This window comes from Dendrobates tinctorius, unplaced genomic scaffold (genome assembly GCF_039654945.1).
Source record: "Dendrobates tinctorius isolate UK_male_01 unplaced genomic scaffold, ASM3965494v1 ptg000011l, whole genome shotgun sequence".
Lineage (NCBI taxonomy): Eukaryota > Metazoa > Chordata > Amphibia > Anura > Dendrobatidae > Dendrobates > Dendrobates tinctorius.
Window position 1 is genome coordinate 23,445,696 of NW_027361679.1, and position 20,417 is coordinate 23,466,112.

The window sequence follows — 20,417 nt, forward strand, 5'->3', positions numbered from 1 at the left end:
TAATTAGGGCAATCTGGCCTCTTTATCTATCCCCAGGCTCCAGGGGGCCCCTGGCCAGAGTGCCCTCATGTGAGGTGGGCAGGGAGAGATCCCTGCAGCTCCACTGCCTACAAGAGAAAATGGCAGCGGAGCGGAGCTGCAGCGATCCATCCTGCTCCCTGCCCAGCCACGCTTCCTGTCTCTGTCACAGCAGTCAGCGGCATGGCTGGATGACGTCACTCAGCACCGCGACTGATGGCTGTGCCAGAGAAAGGAAGCTGCAGGCGAAGCTGATGCTGCGGGAGAGCGTGCGGTGAGGTGAGTGAGTGACTGAGTGTGTGTGTGTAGGAGAGGGGAATGATGGGGGTGATTGCGGAGAAGGCAATAATGGGATGTTGGGAGGAGGAAATGATGGAGGTTTTGGAATGGGAAATGATGGGGTAGTGGGGGATAAAGCAATGATGGAAGTGGAAGAATGGGCAATGATTGGGTGGTTGGGAAAAGGCAATGATTGTGGTGGTGGAAAGGACGATGATGGTCATGGTGGAAAGGGCAATAATGGGGTGGTGGGGAGAAGGAAATGATGGAGGTGGTGGAATGGGCAATGATGGGGTGGTGGAGGAAAATGCAATGATGGTGGTAGTGGAAAGGACAATGATGGTGGAAAGGGCAATGATGGGGGTGATAGGGGAGAAAGCAAAGGTAGATGTGGTGGAAAGTGCAATAATGGGGGTGCTGGGGGAGAAGGCAATGATGGGAGTGTGGGAGAGGACAATAATGAGATGCGGAGGGAAGAGGACAATGAGAGGTGTGATGGATTGGGAAGGGAGGAAAGGGGATTTATAATGTATTTAGAAACAGGGGGAGGTGGAGGAAAACGTTATTATCGCTTATTATGTTTAAACGGAACCTGTCATGACTTTTTTTGCCTACCAGCTAAAAATATCAGTTAATTCAGTGTCAGCTATGCATTCCATAACTACTTCTGAAACCCTCTGACTCCCCATGTATCACTAGAGATGAGCGACTTTGCCTTTTTTCGGGTCGAGTCGGGTTTCACGAAACCCGACTTTCGCAAAAGTCGGGTCGAACGAAATCGGCCGATTATCGTGAAAAGTCGAAGGCCGACTGAAACACGAAACCCAATGCAAGTCAATGGGGAAGCAAAGTCGGCAGGGAGTGGAGGACAGGAAACACACCTACAGTGACCTTTTGAATGCCAAAAACATCAATTCTTATTACTGAAGCATTTCATCCTTAATTTACTTCATAATACTAGTTACGCACTAAAAAATGAGGGTTATTTGGCTAAATTTGTGGGGGGGTAGGGCTGGCTCCATGTTTTCATGTGCCCTGGGCCAAAGAGCGCCCCTTTAACACATAGCACAACTCATGATGCTCCGATACGGCAGAGAAATAGCGGTATAGTACAATGAAAAATACTTCACTTTTTACATCTCATGACTGATATCCATTTTAAATTCTCCAATAGCTCCAAAAACGGACAGTATATTACTCCATACAGTATTATGGCCACCGCATAGTGTGCTATACAGAATAATGAGGCCCATATATTTCTCCATACAGAATCATTGGTCCCATATAATGTTTGAAACAGTATATGATGAGCTTCACATAATGCTACAGTATATGTTGGTCCCCATGGATGAAGCTGCACTGTCTTATGGGCCCAAATAATGCTCCATATATAATGGGCCCCATTTCTAATGCTCTAGTGTATAATGGGCCCTGTAAATGCTGCTCCAGTGTCTGATGTCCACCTTTGGAATGCTCCAGTGTATGGTGGACCCCATATATCATTCTCCAGAGTATAGTGCTCCCCAAAAATTGCTGTCCCAACATTGAAAACAATTAAATAAGTCTCTTCAAATAAGTCTCCTGGCTAGGGAATCCCTGTACTAGTCTGGGCTTACAGACGTGATGTCATTGTGCTCTCTGATCAGAATATCACTGTCAGGAAACGCAGAAGACGTCATGGCAGTGGAGCAGGGAGAGGTAAGTATTTCAGCTTTGCAAGTGCTGTGATCCTGAGCAAGCAGGGGGGGCCCACTCGTTGGTGACGGCACTGGCACAGGGCCCCTCATAGTACGGCGGTGTGTCTGACGGTGGGTGTGCACCCCCACCGTCAGAGACACTTGATTGCACTATGAGGGACCCTGTGCCAGTGCCCGCGCCCAAGAGTCGGCCCATCCACCTGTCCAGGGCAGCGGCACTCGAGCGGTTGCGTGCGCTAGGTGGTAACACCGGCCATGGGGGGAGGAGGCAGCCCAGTTAGGGAGGTTTACAAAATGGCATATGTTGATGTGGGACATTCACCTTCTGCTAAAGGCAAAATTGGTCAAGTCCCAGGAAGAGGAGGACCAAAGAAAGCCATTTTTCTGGCAACCTATGTGTCATCAGGGTAAGGTGTGACAAAATCCTTGGAAACTCATGCATGGTTCATTTTAGTGAAGGTTAGATCATTGACATTTTGGGTCGAGAGACGGGTCCTTTTTTCTGTCAGGATTGATCCAGCAGCACTGAAGACTCTTTCCGATAGCACACTTGCAGCTGAGCAAGCGAGCTCCTGTAAGGCATATTGTGCCAATTCAGGCCAGGTGTCCAGTTTAGCGGCCCAATAGTCAAATGGGAATGACCTGTGAGGGACAACATCGATATGGGACGAGAAGTAGTTTGTAACCATAGTTGACAAGTGCTGTCTCCTGTCACTTTCAATCGATGCAGTATTAACAGTCGTGTGAGTGGGACTAAAAAAATCCGTCCATAACATGGTCATGAAACCCCTGTCTCCAACGCCACTTCTGATGTGTGCACCACCAACACCTCTTCCAAGCTGCCCCTAGCCCCTACGGCTCGTGTGAGAACCATCACCGCTGCTGTGTGCTGGGAATGCCTCAACCAACCGGTTTACCAGAGTTGCTTGTTTGTTAGCCAATATTAGGTCATGGTTCTCCTGTGGCATGATGTTTTGGAATTTGCCTTTATAACGTGGATCCAGGATGCTGGCCAACCAGTAGTCGTCATCGTTCATCATTTTGGCAATGCGGGGGTCCCTTTTTAGGATCTGCAAGGCATACTCTGACATGTGGGCCAATGTTCCCGGTGTCAATGATGCACTGTGAGTGCTGGGTGGAGTAGCATTTTCTGGCAAATTCACATCCCTCCAGTCACGCATAAACCCTGTACCAGACCTTGCCACGCCAGCATTTTCTCTTGCCCCACGAGAAGCATCCTCCTCCCCTAAATAATCATCCCCATCATCATCCTCCTCCTCTTCCTCTTCTTCCTCCACCTCGTCCAGGAGAGTTCCCGGAGCAGACAATGGCTGACTGTCATCAAGGCTTCCCTCCTCCTCTTCCTCATTTTCCTCAGCTGCAGACACCTGCTCCTTAATGTGCGTCAAAGTTTGCATGAGAGCAGATGCATAAGTGGGATGCTCATGCTTTTGATGGCGTCGTCTGCGCTTACCAGCCGTGTGCATTCCTCAAAACACCGAAGGACTTTACAGAGATCTTTCAGCTTCGACGACTGCACACCTGTCAACTCCATGTCTGCCCTCAAAGTGCCTGCCCATGTATCCTCCCACAAATGCATTAGGCCTGCCTCTGTACGCACAGCCGCTCAACCATGTGCAGGGTGGAGTTCCACCTTGTTGCTACGTCGATAATTAGGCGGTGCTTGGGAAGGTGGAGCAATCGCTGCAGCTTCTGCATACAACTGGAGTGTAATGGCGACCGGCGGATGTGCGAGCACAGTCTTCGGACCTTCTGGAGCAAGCCTGTTAACTCCGGATAATTATTGAGGAAGCACTGCACCACCAGGTTCAAGATGTGAGCCAAGCAAGGTATGTGTCTGAGTTTTGAAAGGGCTATGGCTGCCACAAAATTCCGGCTGTTATCACTAACTACCTTGCCTGCCTCAAGATGTAGACTGCCCAGTCATGACTCCGTTTGTCGCTGAAAGTAGTCGGCCAGTACCTCCGCTGTGTTTTTTTCTTCTATCCTTCCAGTAGATGGGAATGGCACCAGTAGAATTGGGGTGCGTCTAAATTTGGGTCAGGGCAGGTCTTGCGTTCAATGCATAGACAAACAGTATGGGAGCACCAAATTCCTAATAATAGGAACATTGATTTCAGGAGGCCCTCCTGTATGTCTCTTCAAAGCGGTATTGGTGTGCGTCCACATTTGGCAAGGCCTTGAATTCACTTCATGTGCAAACAGTATGGGAGTACCAACTTCCTAGTAATGGCAACATTGCTTTCAGGTGGCACTCATTTACGTATGTTCAAAGGGTTATTGGGGTGCTTCTAAATTTAGGCCAGGGCAGGCCTTGCATTCAATACATAGACAAACAGTAAGGGATTACCAACTTCCTAATATTGGGAACATTGCTTTCAGGTGGCACTCATTTACATCTGTTCAAAAGATTATTTGGGGTGCGTCTAAATTTGGTGCAGGGCAGGCCTTTTATTCAATGCATAGAGAAATAGTATGGGAGTACCAAATTCCTAATAATGGGAATATTGATTTCAGGAGGCCCTCCTGCACGCCTCTTCAAAGGGGTATTGGTGTGAATCCAAATTTTGGGCAGCCTTGCCACTCTCTGCATACACAACAACAGTATAGGAGACCCACTGTTTAATAATGAGTATAACATTGTCGGCTGATGGCTCTCTAAGAATAGTGAGGGCTGACTGCTAGCCATTTAAGCATAGTAAAGGCCACCTGATGGCCCTATAAAATAGGCTTTGTGACTTTCAGAGCCTCTTCTTCATAAATGTGTCTGATGATGTGTCACAAGCAATATGGCCAGATAAGGTTGTAAAGTTACATTTCCCAGTGAATGCATTTGTCTTGGTACAAAGCAATGCAAAAGTTGAAAAATGCATAAATCGCTACGTGTGAACATAGCCCAAGTGGTGGAGGAACATTTTTGTTTTTGGTTATTTATTTTGCCTTATATACAAGTCATTACCCTGGAAAGGATGTTACTTTAACATATTTTCCAGGAAAATCCATTTTGGTTTCATTTTTGCATGTTTTAGTGTGAGTCTGTAAAAGTGGCATAAGACTCTGACAACATTGAAAGCAGCAGTGACCTGGGAGTCAGAAATGCTTCCAGGGTTTTCCCATGCTGTTCCCATGTCATTTGAGCACTGTTCCAATTGATTTCCACTATTTTTTGTCCATCTATAGACCACTAGGGGCCGCAGTAAAAATGCTCGAGTTCCCCATAGACTTATATTGGGCTCCTTTCTCGGGTCGAGCACACGAGCATTCCAATTTGCTCAACCAGAGCAATGAGCACCTGAGCATTTTAGTGCTTGCCCATCACTATTCATACTGTAGACACTCTGAAGTACTACTTTCAAGGCTGCAGGTTTAAGTTAGTGTTACACCATGCCCCTCTGAGGTGGTTGAGAGAAAAGAAGGGTAAGAATGCCAGGGTAACTAGGTGGTTCTTAGTCCTTCAGGACTTCACTTTGGATGTAGAGAATACGCCAGGGAAGTTACATGGCAATGAAGATGCTCTCTCCTGAATTCCCTGCTTGACATCGGAAGGTGCCAAAGCCTCCTGGCTTTGGGCAGAGGAGGGTAATATGTGACAGAGTCACGGGCATAGTATGTAAAGGGAGATACATGTCACTGCACATACTGTGAGCGGGTGGACGGAGGTCCACCATTTCTCCACATGCAGAGTCCTGACAGGACCTGTGTGAGGTCAAGGTCATGTGACCATCACAAGGTTATTTCATTCCCAATAAACGAGCAGGTGATTCTCTATGTGAGCAGATTGTGGGATGCAGTGACAGATGGGAGACAGATCAAGGGTTAACATATTTACTTGTACAGGGATATACTCCACACAGGGAGTTAAGCAGTTTTGCAGAGTTATTACAGTAATGTAGGAAACAACAAGGAAATAAGGTGAATGGAGTAACACCTGTGGTCAAGTAGAAACGAGTTCTCAAAGGATAACTTATAAGTTCAGTCGAATTCCAGGTGTTGGATTCAACGACATGGAGTGGTGACGCCGACAGCCGTCATTCAATGCTTGTTCCGGTGGAGTACTGAGGTAAATGAGAATCCGGTGGAGTCTGGACAGCGACAGTTCATCTCTGATACCCTATGCAGGGTTCTGAATCCGGGGATGGTGAATGCGGGTAAAGTGTGGGTCGTATCACAGTTCAGACCCACTGTGGCTTGTCAAATATGAATCGGGGAGTCAAAGCACAGTTCAGGGTCACGTACCCAGTCTTTCTCTGAAGCGGTATGAGCGCAGCACAAGCAGGACCACAGTGTCCGGCACCCTGGTTTGGGAGTTTCAACGGGGGCATTCCAAGTCTCTGTCCACAGTCTCTGAGGGTGGCCGAGGGGATGCTTAGGCACGGGCCTGTGCTGCTCTGGTGCTGCAGGGACAGAGCACCTTCTTCTCCCTGCCACGCACTGTCTGTTCTCGCCAAGTCTCCTCGCGTTTGTGCAGACTCCATTTCTCCTGAGATAACCACTCCCCCTGCTGCTGAGTGCAAAGGTCGGTCTGGTTCCTTAAGCTTTCCCCCAGACAACAGAGGAGACAGCCCCAACAGTTCCGGACCTGTCGCAAGAATGGTACCCTCAGCCCGGTCCTTCTGCTTACATCTACCTGAATAGTTCCTGTGTCTACCTGAGGTAGCAATTAAGTGTATCAACCCCTTACTTGGCATACTTAAGAGAAATTTCACAACAAACTGTATGGTCCATTTTCTTCTGTTACCATTGTGAAAATGAAAAATTTTGTGGAAAACTAACATTTTTGTTGGAGCAATAATTCACACTCTAGGAGACAGAAGCACCAAATAGGGTCTTATTCGAAGGATATGTTAGAAGTAGTAATCAGATTGCACTCACCTGATACAGTGCTGTGCAAATTAGTAGGGGCAAAGCATTTTTTTTAAGTAAAATCGTAAGTTGGTTACCAGTCAGTGATTCAAACCAGTTTTAACTGCTTTGAACAGGTACGAGTGCCTGTTCAAAGCAGTTAAAACTGGTTTCAATCACTGACTGGTAACCAACTTACGATTTTACTTAAAAAATGGTTTGTCCCAATTAATATGCACAGAACTGTATATGAGAATTAGAGGCACATAGAATCATCTAACAGCTGCCGCAGATCCACAGGTCAAACTAGTGACCAAAATCGTAGTTAAATTACTGGAGATTTTGTGGAATAATTTCCTGCGCTGCCGTATAGGATTAAGGAGCAAACAATTCACAAAGGGTTGATGGTTTATTCACAATCTCAACGTGTTTCGAAGTACAAAGACTTCTTCCTCAGGTGATGATATTCCACGAAATCTCCAGTAATTTAACATTTTTGTTGGAAAAGAATATTTTCTCTTTTGTAAATTTTAGCACATCTCAGGTTTCCACTGTTTAGGCACATCAGGGGCTCTGCAAATGTGACATGGTGTCCACTATATATTCCAGTAAATTTTGCACTCCAAAAGTCAAATGTCATTCCTTCCCTTACGAGCCCTGCTGTCCACCAGTAGTTTTACATGACATAAGGGGTATCGGCAAACTCAGGAGTAATTGTAGAGCACATTTTATGGTCCACTTTATCCTGTTATCATTATAAAAATGAAAAATTTGGGGCAAAACTAACATTTTTGAAGGAAAAAGTTATTTTTTCCTTTTTTCCTTACACATTACTAAACCTGAAGGGTTAAAAAACCTAATAAATGTGGTTTTGAGCACTTTGAGGTGCGCAGTTTTTATTAATTCCTCCACGACAGGCGCCGTACATGTACGGCAATTGTTCGTGTCCCCCCCATTGATGTGGGCTCCAGCGCTGAGCTCACATCTTTTCTGGCACATGTCAGCTGTTGTGAACAGCTGACATGTGCCTCTAACAGCACAGCTGTTAACCTATTAAATGCCGCTGTCAATCTCTGACAGCGGCATTTAACTTGCGCTTACTGTAAGCTCACCAGAAATCCCACCCATAAGTGACCCCGATGACAACCAGAAGTCTCCACCACACCTCTATGGTTGTTATAGCCAGATTGCTATGAGCACTGACCATCGGGCATCGGAAGTAAAAAAATTTACCTTTGGTTACAGGCGTCGGATGATGGAACTACTAACAGTGAGAGCAGGCAGCGGCTTATTAAAGTATTCATCAGCCTATGCCTGTGCTATAAATAAATAAATAGAAAAAATTACCTAGGCTCTCCTATATTTTTAATAACCAGCCAGGCAAAATTGACAGCTATGGGCTGCAACCCTCAGCTGTCAGCTTTAGCAAGGCTTTTTATTAAGAATAGAGGAGTTCCCACGCCATTTTTTTATTATATAAATTAATAATTTAAAAAAATGGTGTGAGGTATCCCTCCCTTTTGACAACCAGTCAAGCTAGAGTAGACAGCTAAGAGCTGGTATTCTCAGGATTGAAAGGGGCCAGAAATTCGCAAGGTGAACTTTGGTGAACTCACTGAGCTCAGCGCTGCATTATGAGACTATTTCTCACTGAGGTCACTGCAGCTCATTTGTATGACTGGGAAAGAAGCCTTAGACACCAGTGGTAACTTCGATTATGTTACCAATAGTCACTGATGCTGCACTCGCAGCAGCTCAATCTCCAGTGATTTTCAGCCTGGACAGTCACATCTTTGCACCATCCAGGTTGAAAACTGTTTTTCACGGACATGGATAACAGCATTTGACAGAATGTTGGATAGGTGAGGCATATGGTTGTTTTTTATTTTTGTTTTGTACAGGAGATGATGGCTTCAATGGAATGTCCGGACATTAGGTGAGTATAACTGTGTGTAAGGTAGTGCTTATTATTCATGTTGGGGACACTCACTTGGTAGCAGATTAACAGGGTCCGGAACCGGGTTTTCCACAAAAATGTCCATACGGTTTATTGTTAGACTGCATAAACCATGGAAGCATGAAAGAAACAGTAACAGTCTTATATCAAAATAGAAGAATGTTCATGTAGAGCTCTGCTCTCTTAGGCCTGTGGTCACACAGGCTGTGCTTTGTCCAGCAATCAGCCTCTATAGCCTCACAGTTATTTCCCCCTGTCCGGGGTTACCTCTTAGTTGCTTCTCACCTCGGACATCCATTCCCTCCTGGGGACTGTCCGATACACACAGGCCATTATACACAGGCCTCACCCGGTCATCAGCATCCGCATGTGTACTTCAGGAAGGCAGCACACCTTCCAGCACATCGGCCTTCCGGGACCTTCCACATGGACCAATCAGATACAGACACTCACTCCCTTGTGACCTATCCTGGTCACCTTATATGGTCTGTAGCCACACCCACTGGTGAGATGCGGATCACATGGCTATGACCTCATCGCAGGTCCTATTTCAGACACTCAGCCATACACACACATATACAGGCTTACTATGGGCATTTAGACACACGCCCCTGGGTGGGTTTGTAGGTGACTGGTCCCACCCATCTCACCAAGTCACCAGGAAGCTTTCCCTGATACACTGCAGCAAACCCTCAGCAGTACCTCTGCTGATCAACACATGTTCCAGCTTCCATCCTAGGGCCACCCACCCTGGGATACATAACGGTCATTTACCATCCTGCCGTTCATCCTATCTCCATTACCACAATGGATATGCCTGTGTGCATGACCCATACAGCGCCCCTTAGTTGTCACAACGGTCACTGCACCACATACCTCGCCCCTCTGTTCAAACTTGTGTTGTTGAACACTTGACATCACCCAGGGCTCTCAAGACCGGGCAACCATGTCAGCTTGCCCTACCAGTTATCTGTGAGCGTCCGCTCCCGAGACGTAGCCCCTCTCTGCGAGCAATACATTATCAGACTTGGTCCTTTCCTGTTTCAGGGTTAAACTAGTAGGCCTCCCCCGCCCCCAGCGGTTCTTATGTCGGCATTGAGCTTTGGGCCTTAAGTCACCGTCCAACTGTGTCACTAGAACCTGCTTTATCTCCACATTTCTGTAGTGCGCTCCGTCACCCAAGCTTTCTCTCACTGGCCGGGTTTCCCGGTGGGTACAGTCAGAAGTTTCACTTATAGTTGCATCAACTGTCTGGCCTGAGTCTGAACCATTTAGTATGTCACAGGAGCTAAGGTCTCTCAGTTTCGTACTGCCAGTCGAACTGCCACTTGCAGATTTTTGACGTTCTTGCCTTGCTGACAGCCTTCGGGTACCTGCCATTTCACTATTTGGAGGAACCTTTCGGGTCTTTATACCTTGGGTTGAAGGCGGACGCCACCTGATGTTCCGCACCTCTTTATTAATCCACAGTCGGTCCAACTGCTCTATCTCCTGCAGGTACGTTGCTTGATATTCCAGGAGCATCCGGAAATTCCTAAGGCTTTCCATGGGGCCAACCACAATGATGGGAATCATGCCCTCTTCACCAGATACCTGGACTTCACCATCAGGAGGGATCCTCACCCTCGCCACACCGGACCTATTCACCATCTCCTGCATCACTTTCCCAAACCTTCCGATGACTCTCTCCACCAGATATTTGGGTTCCGGAATTACATCTTCCCCCAAGCCCAGCCAATTCTTAGCTTCCCTTGCCAGCTCTAGATGTCAAGCAGCTTTCACATTACTCCGCCTGAATATCTGTTTAGCGTGGAGACATTGCATATGCATATCTGTCAGGACAGCTTCCCGCTTTGCTGTGTCTTCCCTGGTTGATAGTACCATCAATTGCCGAGTCTCAGGTGCCCATTGCACCCTACACGCTTTGACCACCTTTTTAAAAGCCTCATGCACCCCTTCACTGGTACATGCTTCTTGCACGTCTTCGGGTACCTCAATCATGCACTTGAAGGTCATGGGCTTGCTCTCTTCCTGGACATATGGCACTGGGTTTACCACGGACACTTCCCTCAATACAGTTGTCCCGACCGCGGGACTATCTTGTTCAGCTTTTAGCTCCAAGTCTTCATGAGATTTCACCTCTTCGAGACCCCTTGCCAAGATAGGCACTGGCAGTTCCATTTTGTTATCACTCGGGCTGCTGTAAGTCTTCGTCCACCAACTTCTTCTCCCGCAGTAGACCTCTTACTGCTTCTTTGAGCACTTTCACATCTTCTCTGAAGGTATTATTCATTCTTTGCCACATTGACAGGTGACCTCTGAGCTCAGAGACTTCCTTCTCCAACTCATCCACTCTGTGCTCCCTTACTCAGAGCCACAGACACCCCCAAAGTCTGAGTCACCCCCATCAGCAGAGTGAACCCTCCCGTTACCCTCTAACCGGGTGTCCACTCCAGTTGTCTTATCTACCAGGTCAACAGTAGAGAGGTCTCCATCCTCCTGCTGTAGCGGAACTCCCTTTTCCCACAAGCCGGAGAACAGTTTAGAGTTCCGGCCTATAACCACTGGACAGGACAAATTTGGGACTATCTCGACATCCTGTCCCGCAATGTCTCAGCCTATCTCAAAGACTACCCTGGCCACTGGACAATCCTTAGTGCCCCTGTGGTTGCAAGTGACCCAAACCTTTCTGCCGGGTATCTCAGGAGCAACCCTTACTAGAGTCACCGGGCTCCCAGGGTTGACCAGACCATTCACATCTTCTTTATTTATCTGGAGGCCACACCCCCATAGCAATGTGCCGGGTGGGTAGTTCACCAGGCAGACTGGACACATATAGGACATTTGCCTCTGGCAACAGTTCATCTGTACCACCCCTTTTACGTTGGGATGCTTCTCCACCTTTTGGGCCACTATCCCCTTTTTGGACTCCGCCTCCTCCTGGGACTCGACCCCTTTTTGGGTTACCACCCCGGTTTGGGTCACCGCCCCCTTTCAGGATTTCCCCATGTTCCCTCTACAGGCCTTCTTAGGCCCGAGTTCACACAATATAGTTTATGTCCTTTCGGGCTGGTACTGCCCCTTTAAGCACGACACCACAAGAGCTCCTGCTGGCACTGCCACAGCTTCTGCTGTCACAAGTCACCGGCACCTCCGGCCGCCGCTCACAAGCAGCTGCTGGTGTCACTGCAGCTCCTGCTGCGCTGTCTTCGTGGACCCGCCTATCCACAGCAATTTTCGTAACCCCGCCGAGTTACAGCTAGACGCTTGTCCCCTTCGTGACCCCACTGAGCCACCGCAAGCTGCCTTGAGAAAAAACTTTGTGACCCCGCCGAGTCACAGCAACACCTTCAGCTTTATAGGAAAGAGAGGGAAGAAAAAAAAAACACATACAGTCTCTCACTGACCCCGGTCAGTACAACACGGACTCCTGTCCGTTACCTGCTGGTGTCGGCCACACAGGTTCCCGGGTACCTCTTATCCACAGAGGCACCCTATAGTGACTTCTCAAACAGTTTTTCCCTGACCCTGGTCAGCATACCACAGACTCCTGTCTGTTAGGCCTGTTTCACACTTGCTTTTTTTTGCAGCGCGTTTTTCCCGCAAAAAAACGCATTGAAAAACGCATACAAAAGCATACAACTGCTGCGTTTTTTTCAAGCATTTTTATGAGCATGCATGAAAAAAACGCAGCGTTTTTAAGCGTTTGTATGCGTTTTTAGTGCGTTTTTACCGCGTTTGCGTTTTTTTCCAACATTAGGTGGCCACTCACACTAACCCAAACCATGACTTTACTAACCCTAACCCTGACCCTAACCCTAACCCTAACCCTGACCCTAACCCTAACCCTAACCCTAACCCTTAACCAAACCATACTTAACCCTAACCCTGACCCTAACCCTTAACCAAACCATACTTAACCTTAACCCTAACCCTGACCCTAACCCTAACCCTGACCCTAACCCTAACCCTGACCCTAACCCTAACCCTAACCCTTAACCAAACCATACTTAACCTTAACCCTAACCCTAACCCTAACCCTGACCCTAACCCTTAACCAAACCATACTTAACCCTAACCCTGACCCTAACCCTAACCCTAACCCTGACCCTGACCCTAACCCTAACCCTAAACCCCCTTAACTAACCCTAACTTTACCCAAACCCCTAAATTCCATTGTCTAAACTAATGGTAAAAAAAAAAACGCATGTGCAAAAAAACGCATACATAAGCATGCCAATGCGCACATATGCTCACCATAGACTTATAATGGGTGTCTTGCTGTAAAAAAACGCATTGCGCGCGCATGCGTTTTTTTGAGGCAAATCGGACGCACAAAAAATGCAACAAGTTGCAAAAAAACGCATGCGCGGTAAAACGCGTACAAACGCATGTGTATGCGCACATAAGCGCATCCCATGCAAAGTATAGGAAAAAAAAACGCATGCGCTATTTAGCGCTAAATTACCGCGAAACAAAACGCAAATGTGAAACCAGCCTTACCTGTTGGTGACTGCCCCACAGGTTCCCGGATGCCTCTTCTCCTCAGAGGTATCCCATAAATTATCAACAGTCTTTCTCTGACCCCGGTCAGTATGACACGGTTTTCACGACCGTTACCTGACAGCCGCACAGGTTCTCAGATCCCTCTACCGAAGAGGTATCCTAAAAATCTCTCTTACTGACCCCGGTCAGCATAACTCACGGTTTTCAAGACCATCTGCTCTCCTGGCTCAGAGTCGCCAGCACTGCAACATGTGCTTCTTGGAACTGTTACCCCAAGCAACCAAATTTGTAGACCTCATCTGTTGCCGCTAGCAACAAGGCTACAACAGTGCCCTTAGCATTCTCCACCAATTGTAAGATAGCGCGTTTATTCATGTTGGGGATACTCACTTGGTAGCCGATTAACAGGGTCCGGCACCAGGTTTTCCACAAAAACGTCCATACAGTTTATTGTTAGACGGAGGCATGAAAGAAACAGTAACAGTCTTATATCAAAACAGAAGAATGTTCATGTAGAGCTCCGCTGTCTTAGGCCTGTGGTCACACAGGCTGTGCTTTGTCCAGCAATCAGGCTCTATAGCCTCACTGTTATTTCCCCCTGTCTGGGGTTACCTCTTAGTTGCTCCTCAGTCCAGACGTCAATTCCCTTCTGGTGACTGTCCAATACACACAGGCCATTTTACACAGGTCTCACCCGGTCAGCGGCCTCCGCATGTGTGTTTCAGGAAGGCAGCACACCTTCCAGCACGTCGGCCTTCCAGGACCTTACACACGGACCAATCAGATACAGACACTCACTCCCTTGTGACATAGCCTGGTCACCTTATATGGTCCGCAGCCATGCCCACCGGTGAGATACGGATCACATGCTATGCCCTCATCGCAGGTCCTATTTCAGACACTCAGCCATACACACACATATACAGGCTTACTATGGGCGTTTAGACACACGCCCCTGGGTGGGTTTGTAGTTGACTGGTCCCACCCATCTCACCAAGTCACCTGGAAGCTTTCCCTGATACACTGCAGCAAACCCTCAGCAGTAACTCTGCTGATCAACACATGTTCCATCTTCCATCCCAGGGCCACCCACCCTGGGTTACATAACGGTCATTTACCATCCTGCCGTTCATCCTATCTCCATTACCACAATAGATATGCTTATGTGCATGACCCATACAGCGCCCCCTAGCTGTCACAACTGTCACTGCACCACATGTGTTATTTTTAAATATAAAAGTAAAAGCGTGTATTTTTTATTTCAAATATATGACTTTGTTCTGGCTGTGTATTTATTTTGAAAAGAACTAGGATTACTAATGAATAGGCATAACTTCCGGTTACAGCTGCTGGCTGATGCTGGCATCTGACAATATGGGAACCACAGCGCTCTGACCGGTGGAAATGATCTTATGAAATTCATAGATGTTAACATGTTGGATTGTCTATACCAGAACAAAAATCATTGTTCTCAGCAGCTCATCGTCCCGTGTAAACTGCAGATGTGCTACTGATAATATGATACCATATGGTAATAAAATGATCGAATAGTGATTGTTCTGTCCCCATCATTTTTTTGATCCTTTGTAAAGAGTATGGGAAATATGCGTCAAACACCTTGAACTCAGCTCATGTAAATGCAACCAAAATGTTAGAGTGTGATGGAGCAATATGTGAGCATTTAGGGCCTCATTTTAAACTTTTGTCCAAGGCACCACTTTGTCTAAAGCCAGCCCTGAGCAAAAATATATATACATTTACTAGAAAAGATTAAGTGTAGCATATATTTTACTCATTGAAATCTTTAGTGTTTCTTACCACAGTGGAACATTATCACATCAACCCTGGCTGCAGTGTACAAAAAAGAAAATTAAAGGGAACCTGTCATGTTGAAAATTGTATTTGATTTACAGGCAGAATTTTATAGGGGAAGAGCTGATTAGATTAATAGACGTTTTTATGGACAAAGTTCCAGTAAATCCTGCCTTTTTTTATTTAAATCTTTTGTGTCTGTATGCATATGAGTCCAGTGGGTGGTCCTTCTCGGTAAGGAACAGCTATATCTGCATGCACAGTCATGCTGAGAAGAATGTCAATCAATGAAAAGGCCACCTATTGTAATCACAAGCATATAAACACAAGGGATGTCAATGAATAAAATGCAAGGTTTACTGAAGGTTTTTCAATAAAAATGTTCATCAGTCTGATCAGTTCTTCCTGCTCTATAGCATCCTGCTAGCTGATCAGATATTATTTTCAAGATGACAGGTTCCTTTTCTTAAACTTTGTATACCACTACAGCAAGGGGGTAGTTGAGAATACATTCTATGATGGGTAGAAATAACTTCAATAATAGATGCTCCTTAATTTCTCCCACCCCTTTTGAAGAACACTAATTCCCTTACCTCCCTCTATCCTTAGGACAAGTCTTACTTCCAATAATTGTTGGTGTGATGTGTTTTTTCTTTTAATTTAGACAAGCCACACAGTATTTCCTTCCTTTTCACAACATGTTTGCCAATTTGCAGGTTCTCCTCTGCTTTATCTTTTATATAGAGAGTATAGTGACACCATATTGATGCAGCCTAGTGATGTAATTATATAAACATAATGTCCTTGTGCTCTGCCTTTTTGTTGTAAGCTTGGAAACAGCATTGCGCATCCACATTAAGTGCTAGAATTTAAGCAGGGCATCTATTGTGCCACCAAGTATTAGGCACTCAACCTTTTTTCCATGATGTAATGAGCACTATAACTATATTTTTCTATGAGCTCCTTCTGATCGCGCGGTCCTCATTGGCATGTACTTCTTGGACCCATTCATAACACAACAGAAATGGATGGAAATGCTCACTCAGACAAGTCACCACTAGTGATGAGTGAGTATACTTGTTGCTCGGGTGATCTCTGGAGATCACTGGAACCTAGATGAGTCCTAGAATGGGACTTGTGAATGATCGGTGCAAGTGAGTATCATTTCTTATATTATTCTTACAACTCTTAGCCCTTGTAAAAAGTATTTTAATCACCTAGAAAACTAACTAAATTTAAATTTGAGGTTTTCATGGGGAACATTGCTTAGTTCTCAGGAATCATACTTAAAAAATAATTTACAAATTAATTACATTGCATTATTACCAAGAATTAAAAAGAGGAAGGTTTTGTAATGCAAAATACAATAGTAACCGAGAAACCAATGTGCCAAAAAAAAAAAAGTGGAGTAGATAATGCAAGGTTGCCATCAACTTTGTTTTGTTTTAAAGTTGAAGATTTTTTATGCCTAAATGGACAGTTTTTGTAAGAAATGTGCATCAACATTTTTAGCAGCCATGGTGTGTTTATTATTCTACAATCTATTCATTAAAGGGAATCTGTCACCCCATTTTCGGCCTATAAGCTGCTGCCACCGCCATCAGGGGCTTATCTACAGCACTCTGTAATGCTGTAGATAAGCCCCCGATGTAACTGGAAAGATAAGAAAAGCAAGTTAGATTATACTCACCAGAGGGCGGGTGCGGGTGCGGTGGATGATGCAGTCCGGTACGGTGCCTCCCATCTTCTAGAGACGTCCTCCTTCTTACTTCTACCGCGGATCCTGCGCAGGTGTACTTTCTCTGCCCTGTTGAGGGCAGAGTAAAGTACTGCAGTGTGCAGGTGCCAGGAAAGGTCAGAGAGGTCCGGCGCCTGCGCACTGCAGTACTCTGCTCTACCCTCAACAGGGCAGAGAAGTGCACCTGTGCCAGAGCCATGATGGGAAGCAAAGAAGAGGATGTCATCTCTAGAAGATGGGAGGTGCCGGACCGGACCTCGACACCCATCAGAACAGACCGGATCCAGGACCGCCCCTGGGTGAGTATAATCTAACGCGTTTTTCTTCTCTTTCAGGTTACATCGGGGGCTTATCTACAGAATTACAGAATTCTGTAGATAAGCCCCTGATGGCGGTGGCCGCATCTTATAGGCCAAAAATGGGGTGACAGATTCCCTTTAAGAACACAGACACAGTGATATTTATAGAGAAAACTGATCTTACAGAACAGCCACAGTCTAATAACAGTAGCAAAATATGAATACTGTCAAATGAACGATCTTCTTTTTAATCTACGATAGCTGCGTAACAATAGACGACAGACTAAGAAATTCCATTTACAGGTCCAAAAGCAAAAAAAATGTGAAAAATAAAAAAAGTTATTATTAATAATCACAATAATAATGCTACACATTTTACATTATAAAGTAGTTAATGTTGTACAATCAATATGTAAATATATTTTGCATAAAACCATTATTTTGTATAGGGTTCAAGAATTTAAAGTAAAAAATATATACAGCAAACTTGACACTTAACCTGTTACATGCAACAATGCTGCAAACTTTTACATGATATTTACAATGACATTGGAGAAAGTTTGCTGCTACATCTACATATTTTGCAAACATAGTCTTCTGTGGAATATTGTATAATTCATTAATAATCACCTATTTCTGGCTTTTTGAGAAATGCTTACATGTCAAAACTAAAGAAAAGGTATCTTACTTTCCTCTTGTTGTTTCAAAGCTTGGCTTCTGGTTGTTCTTATTGATGTAATTCAGTCTGGAGGAACGGTTTGGATCTTGTTGAACCTCCTTGACTTGTATAGTTTCTTTTCCTGTGGTCTCATCCTTTTCACTACTGGATTTTGTAGGTTCTATTTTTGCAGTTGCAGGAGTTTTTGTTGGCATCTGTATAACCTTTTTAAATAAGTTGTACTCTATTTTCGTGCTGGGCAACCCTTGTGGAGTTGTAGTTTCATGTGGTGTAACAGTGGATTCAGCTTCAGGCAAAGTACTTTGCTCAGTGTCAATTTTTTGGGTGGTATCTGTGGGAATTTTACTACCAATCGCAGAGAGAAGCTTCTTCACGTTGGCATCCACAGGTTCTGTCCATGGGTGCTCAGTAACATCCAATGAATCCCCTCTGGTACTTCCACCATTGATGTGAAGAGTGAGACAGATGGTCAATAGCAAAACTGGCGCAATATCCAAGATGAAATTCATATCTCAGGTTGGTTCGCCTCTATTATGTCTCTGCACTCTGTTTTTGCTCTGACTAAACTCTAGGTTTGCATGGCAATTATCATTTTGCATGCAAAGGAAACAGGTTGTAACTTGTCAGTCATATGGGGAGGAAACTCGGCTTCCTGTTACTGTGAAACACGTTGTACATCTCACCCATCTGTATGGAAGTAGCAGAGAAAGGTCTAGGATGGGAAATATTACAATGACAGAAGAGAAAGTGGAACATTATTGCATCATTAAGTGAGTAAGGGAATGTAAACAGAATTAGTTGGAAATTTCTGAACTTGAATTCCCAGTTTTTTCTTTTCTTCTTAATTGTTAATTTTTTTAATATATCTGTAAAGTGGAGAATTGTTTTTGCAAAGCTGACTTCTCAATCCACTATATAGAAATAGATAAAATAAGCAATTTTCTGCCTGGTAGTGGTGTCTTTAATACAGAGACTGTATAGAGCTGTTATGGGGTTTTTAAATCCTGGACAACCTCTTTAACCCGCCACAGTCACAGCCAGTTTTCACCTTCCTGACGGCGCCTCATTTTCTCAAATCTTACGTGTTGCTTTATGATATTGTCATTGGAATGTTTATACTTATCACAGTGATACTGTTTGCTTTTTTGTGATGCAGTACATTTTATATTAGTGGTGCATTTAGGTTATTATATTTTGTGTTTATGTTTGAAAATATTTGAAATTTCCAAAAACTGCATACAAAATATCATCTTTCAACATCTGAATTTGTATGTGTTTTTGTTTTGATCTAAAGTCACATATACCGGATCACCAGTGAAGCTGAATTAAGAGGTAAGGCCCTCAAATAACTATCGCTTGGAGAAAAGAATGCACACTTGTCGTGAGCAAGTCAATTTCTGTTTATTAACACTGGAATGCTGTCTCTTATACAATCTTCAACAATGTACCGTAACTCACTGTGTATGCAGCCAGCTTCCATTCGCCTATTTAGCATTTCCAGGGTGTAAATGTACACCATATATAGTTAGCGATTACAGTCCCACCATCAAAATTGTATCAGAAAAAGTAAACAATTATCGTTGAAATTTCTTTGTTCATAGTCCCAACGCGTTTTCCCCTATGTTGTCAGAGTTCATCAGGGGACAAATGAGAGACACCGATCTCTTTCCATGCAGTTAGTGTTGTGTATAGATTTCTGGTGCTTATTCCACCCATAAATAGGGAATCACACAAAACCCCTCATATGCTTGCTCAGATGTAAGCAAATTAGCTTCAATTACCCTTAAGTATGCAGTACCATCCTCCTCCTTCCAAAGGCAGCATTGAGCACTCATCTCAGTTTTGAAGCACTCCCACCATGACTGGAAGTAACATGAGTGGCCAGAAGTGACTATAATGATCCTCCTTCACCTAGAAGTACAGTGACTTTGGTGGAACGCATAGTGGACCGCAGTGTCACATGACCCTAGATAACACCACGGTCATTCAAATACAGAGAGTAAATAATATACATAAATATACAGTGTATATATATATATATATATATATATATATATATATATATATATAGTGGCAGGTTGGATCACTTAGCTGCTTCTTGAGGTAGACACAGGCACATGTGGGTTAACCTCTCTGGGTGGTTTATAGTATCATAATCCCCAAAATGGTAGCAGAAAAACAGCCTTTCTGGCTCAAACAGAAATGAAAAGTTTATAAGCAGTCCTGTCCAGCATGTCTGGGCCAACACATATGGCAGCTCTCACAGGAGCGTCAGCCTAGGGCTTGCTTGCCTCTACACAACACAGACCAAAGAAAAAACTGGCTGGACATTTTTTTCTCCAGCCACACCATTGAGGTATAGACATAGTGAGTAGGTGTCCTGCCTATCTCTTACCTACTCACCTAAAAACCCACCCATAACATCGCTGCTTAACTCTTTCAACACATATCATGCTGAAAAGAAACTTAAGGGTATCTAGATCACGAAGGAAAGCAGTCTCCATGACACATACCTCCCCTCACACACCGTGCCAGTGACCCTGTCACATATTCCCCTATCTGCCCAAAG

General features: G+C 45.0%; 1 protein-coding gene across 1 annotated transcript in view; it reads right to left on the reverse strand.

Moving 5' to 3' along the window:
- Positions 1–18,397, reverse strand: part of MMRN1 (multimerin 1) — a 291,995-nt gene extending 273,598 nt beyond the window's left edge. The window contains exon 1 of the mRNA XM_073590130.1: positions 17,858–18,397. Coding sequence (XP_073446231.1) covers positions 17,858–18,357 — 500 coding nt within the window. The 5' untranslated portion in view covers positions 18,358–18,397. The remainder of the gene's footprint in view (positions 1–17,857) is intronic.
- Positions 18,398–20,417: the final 2,020 nt, after the last annotated feature.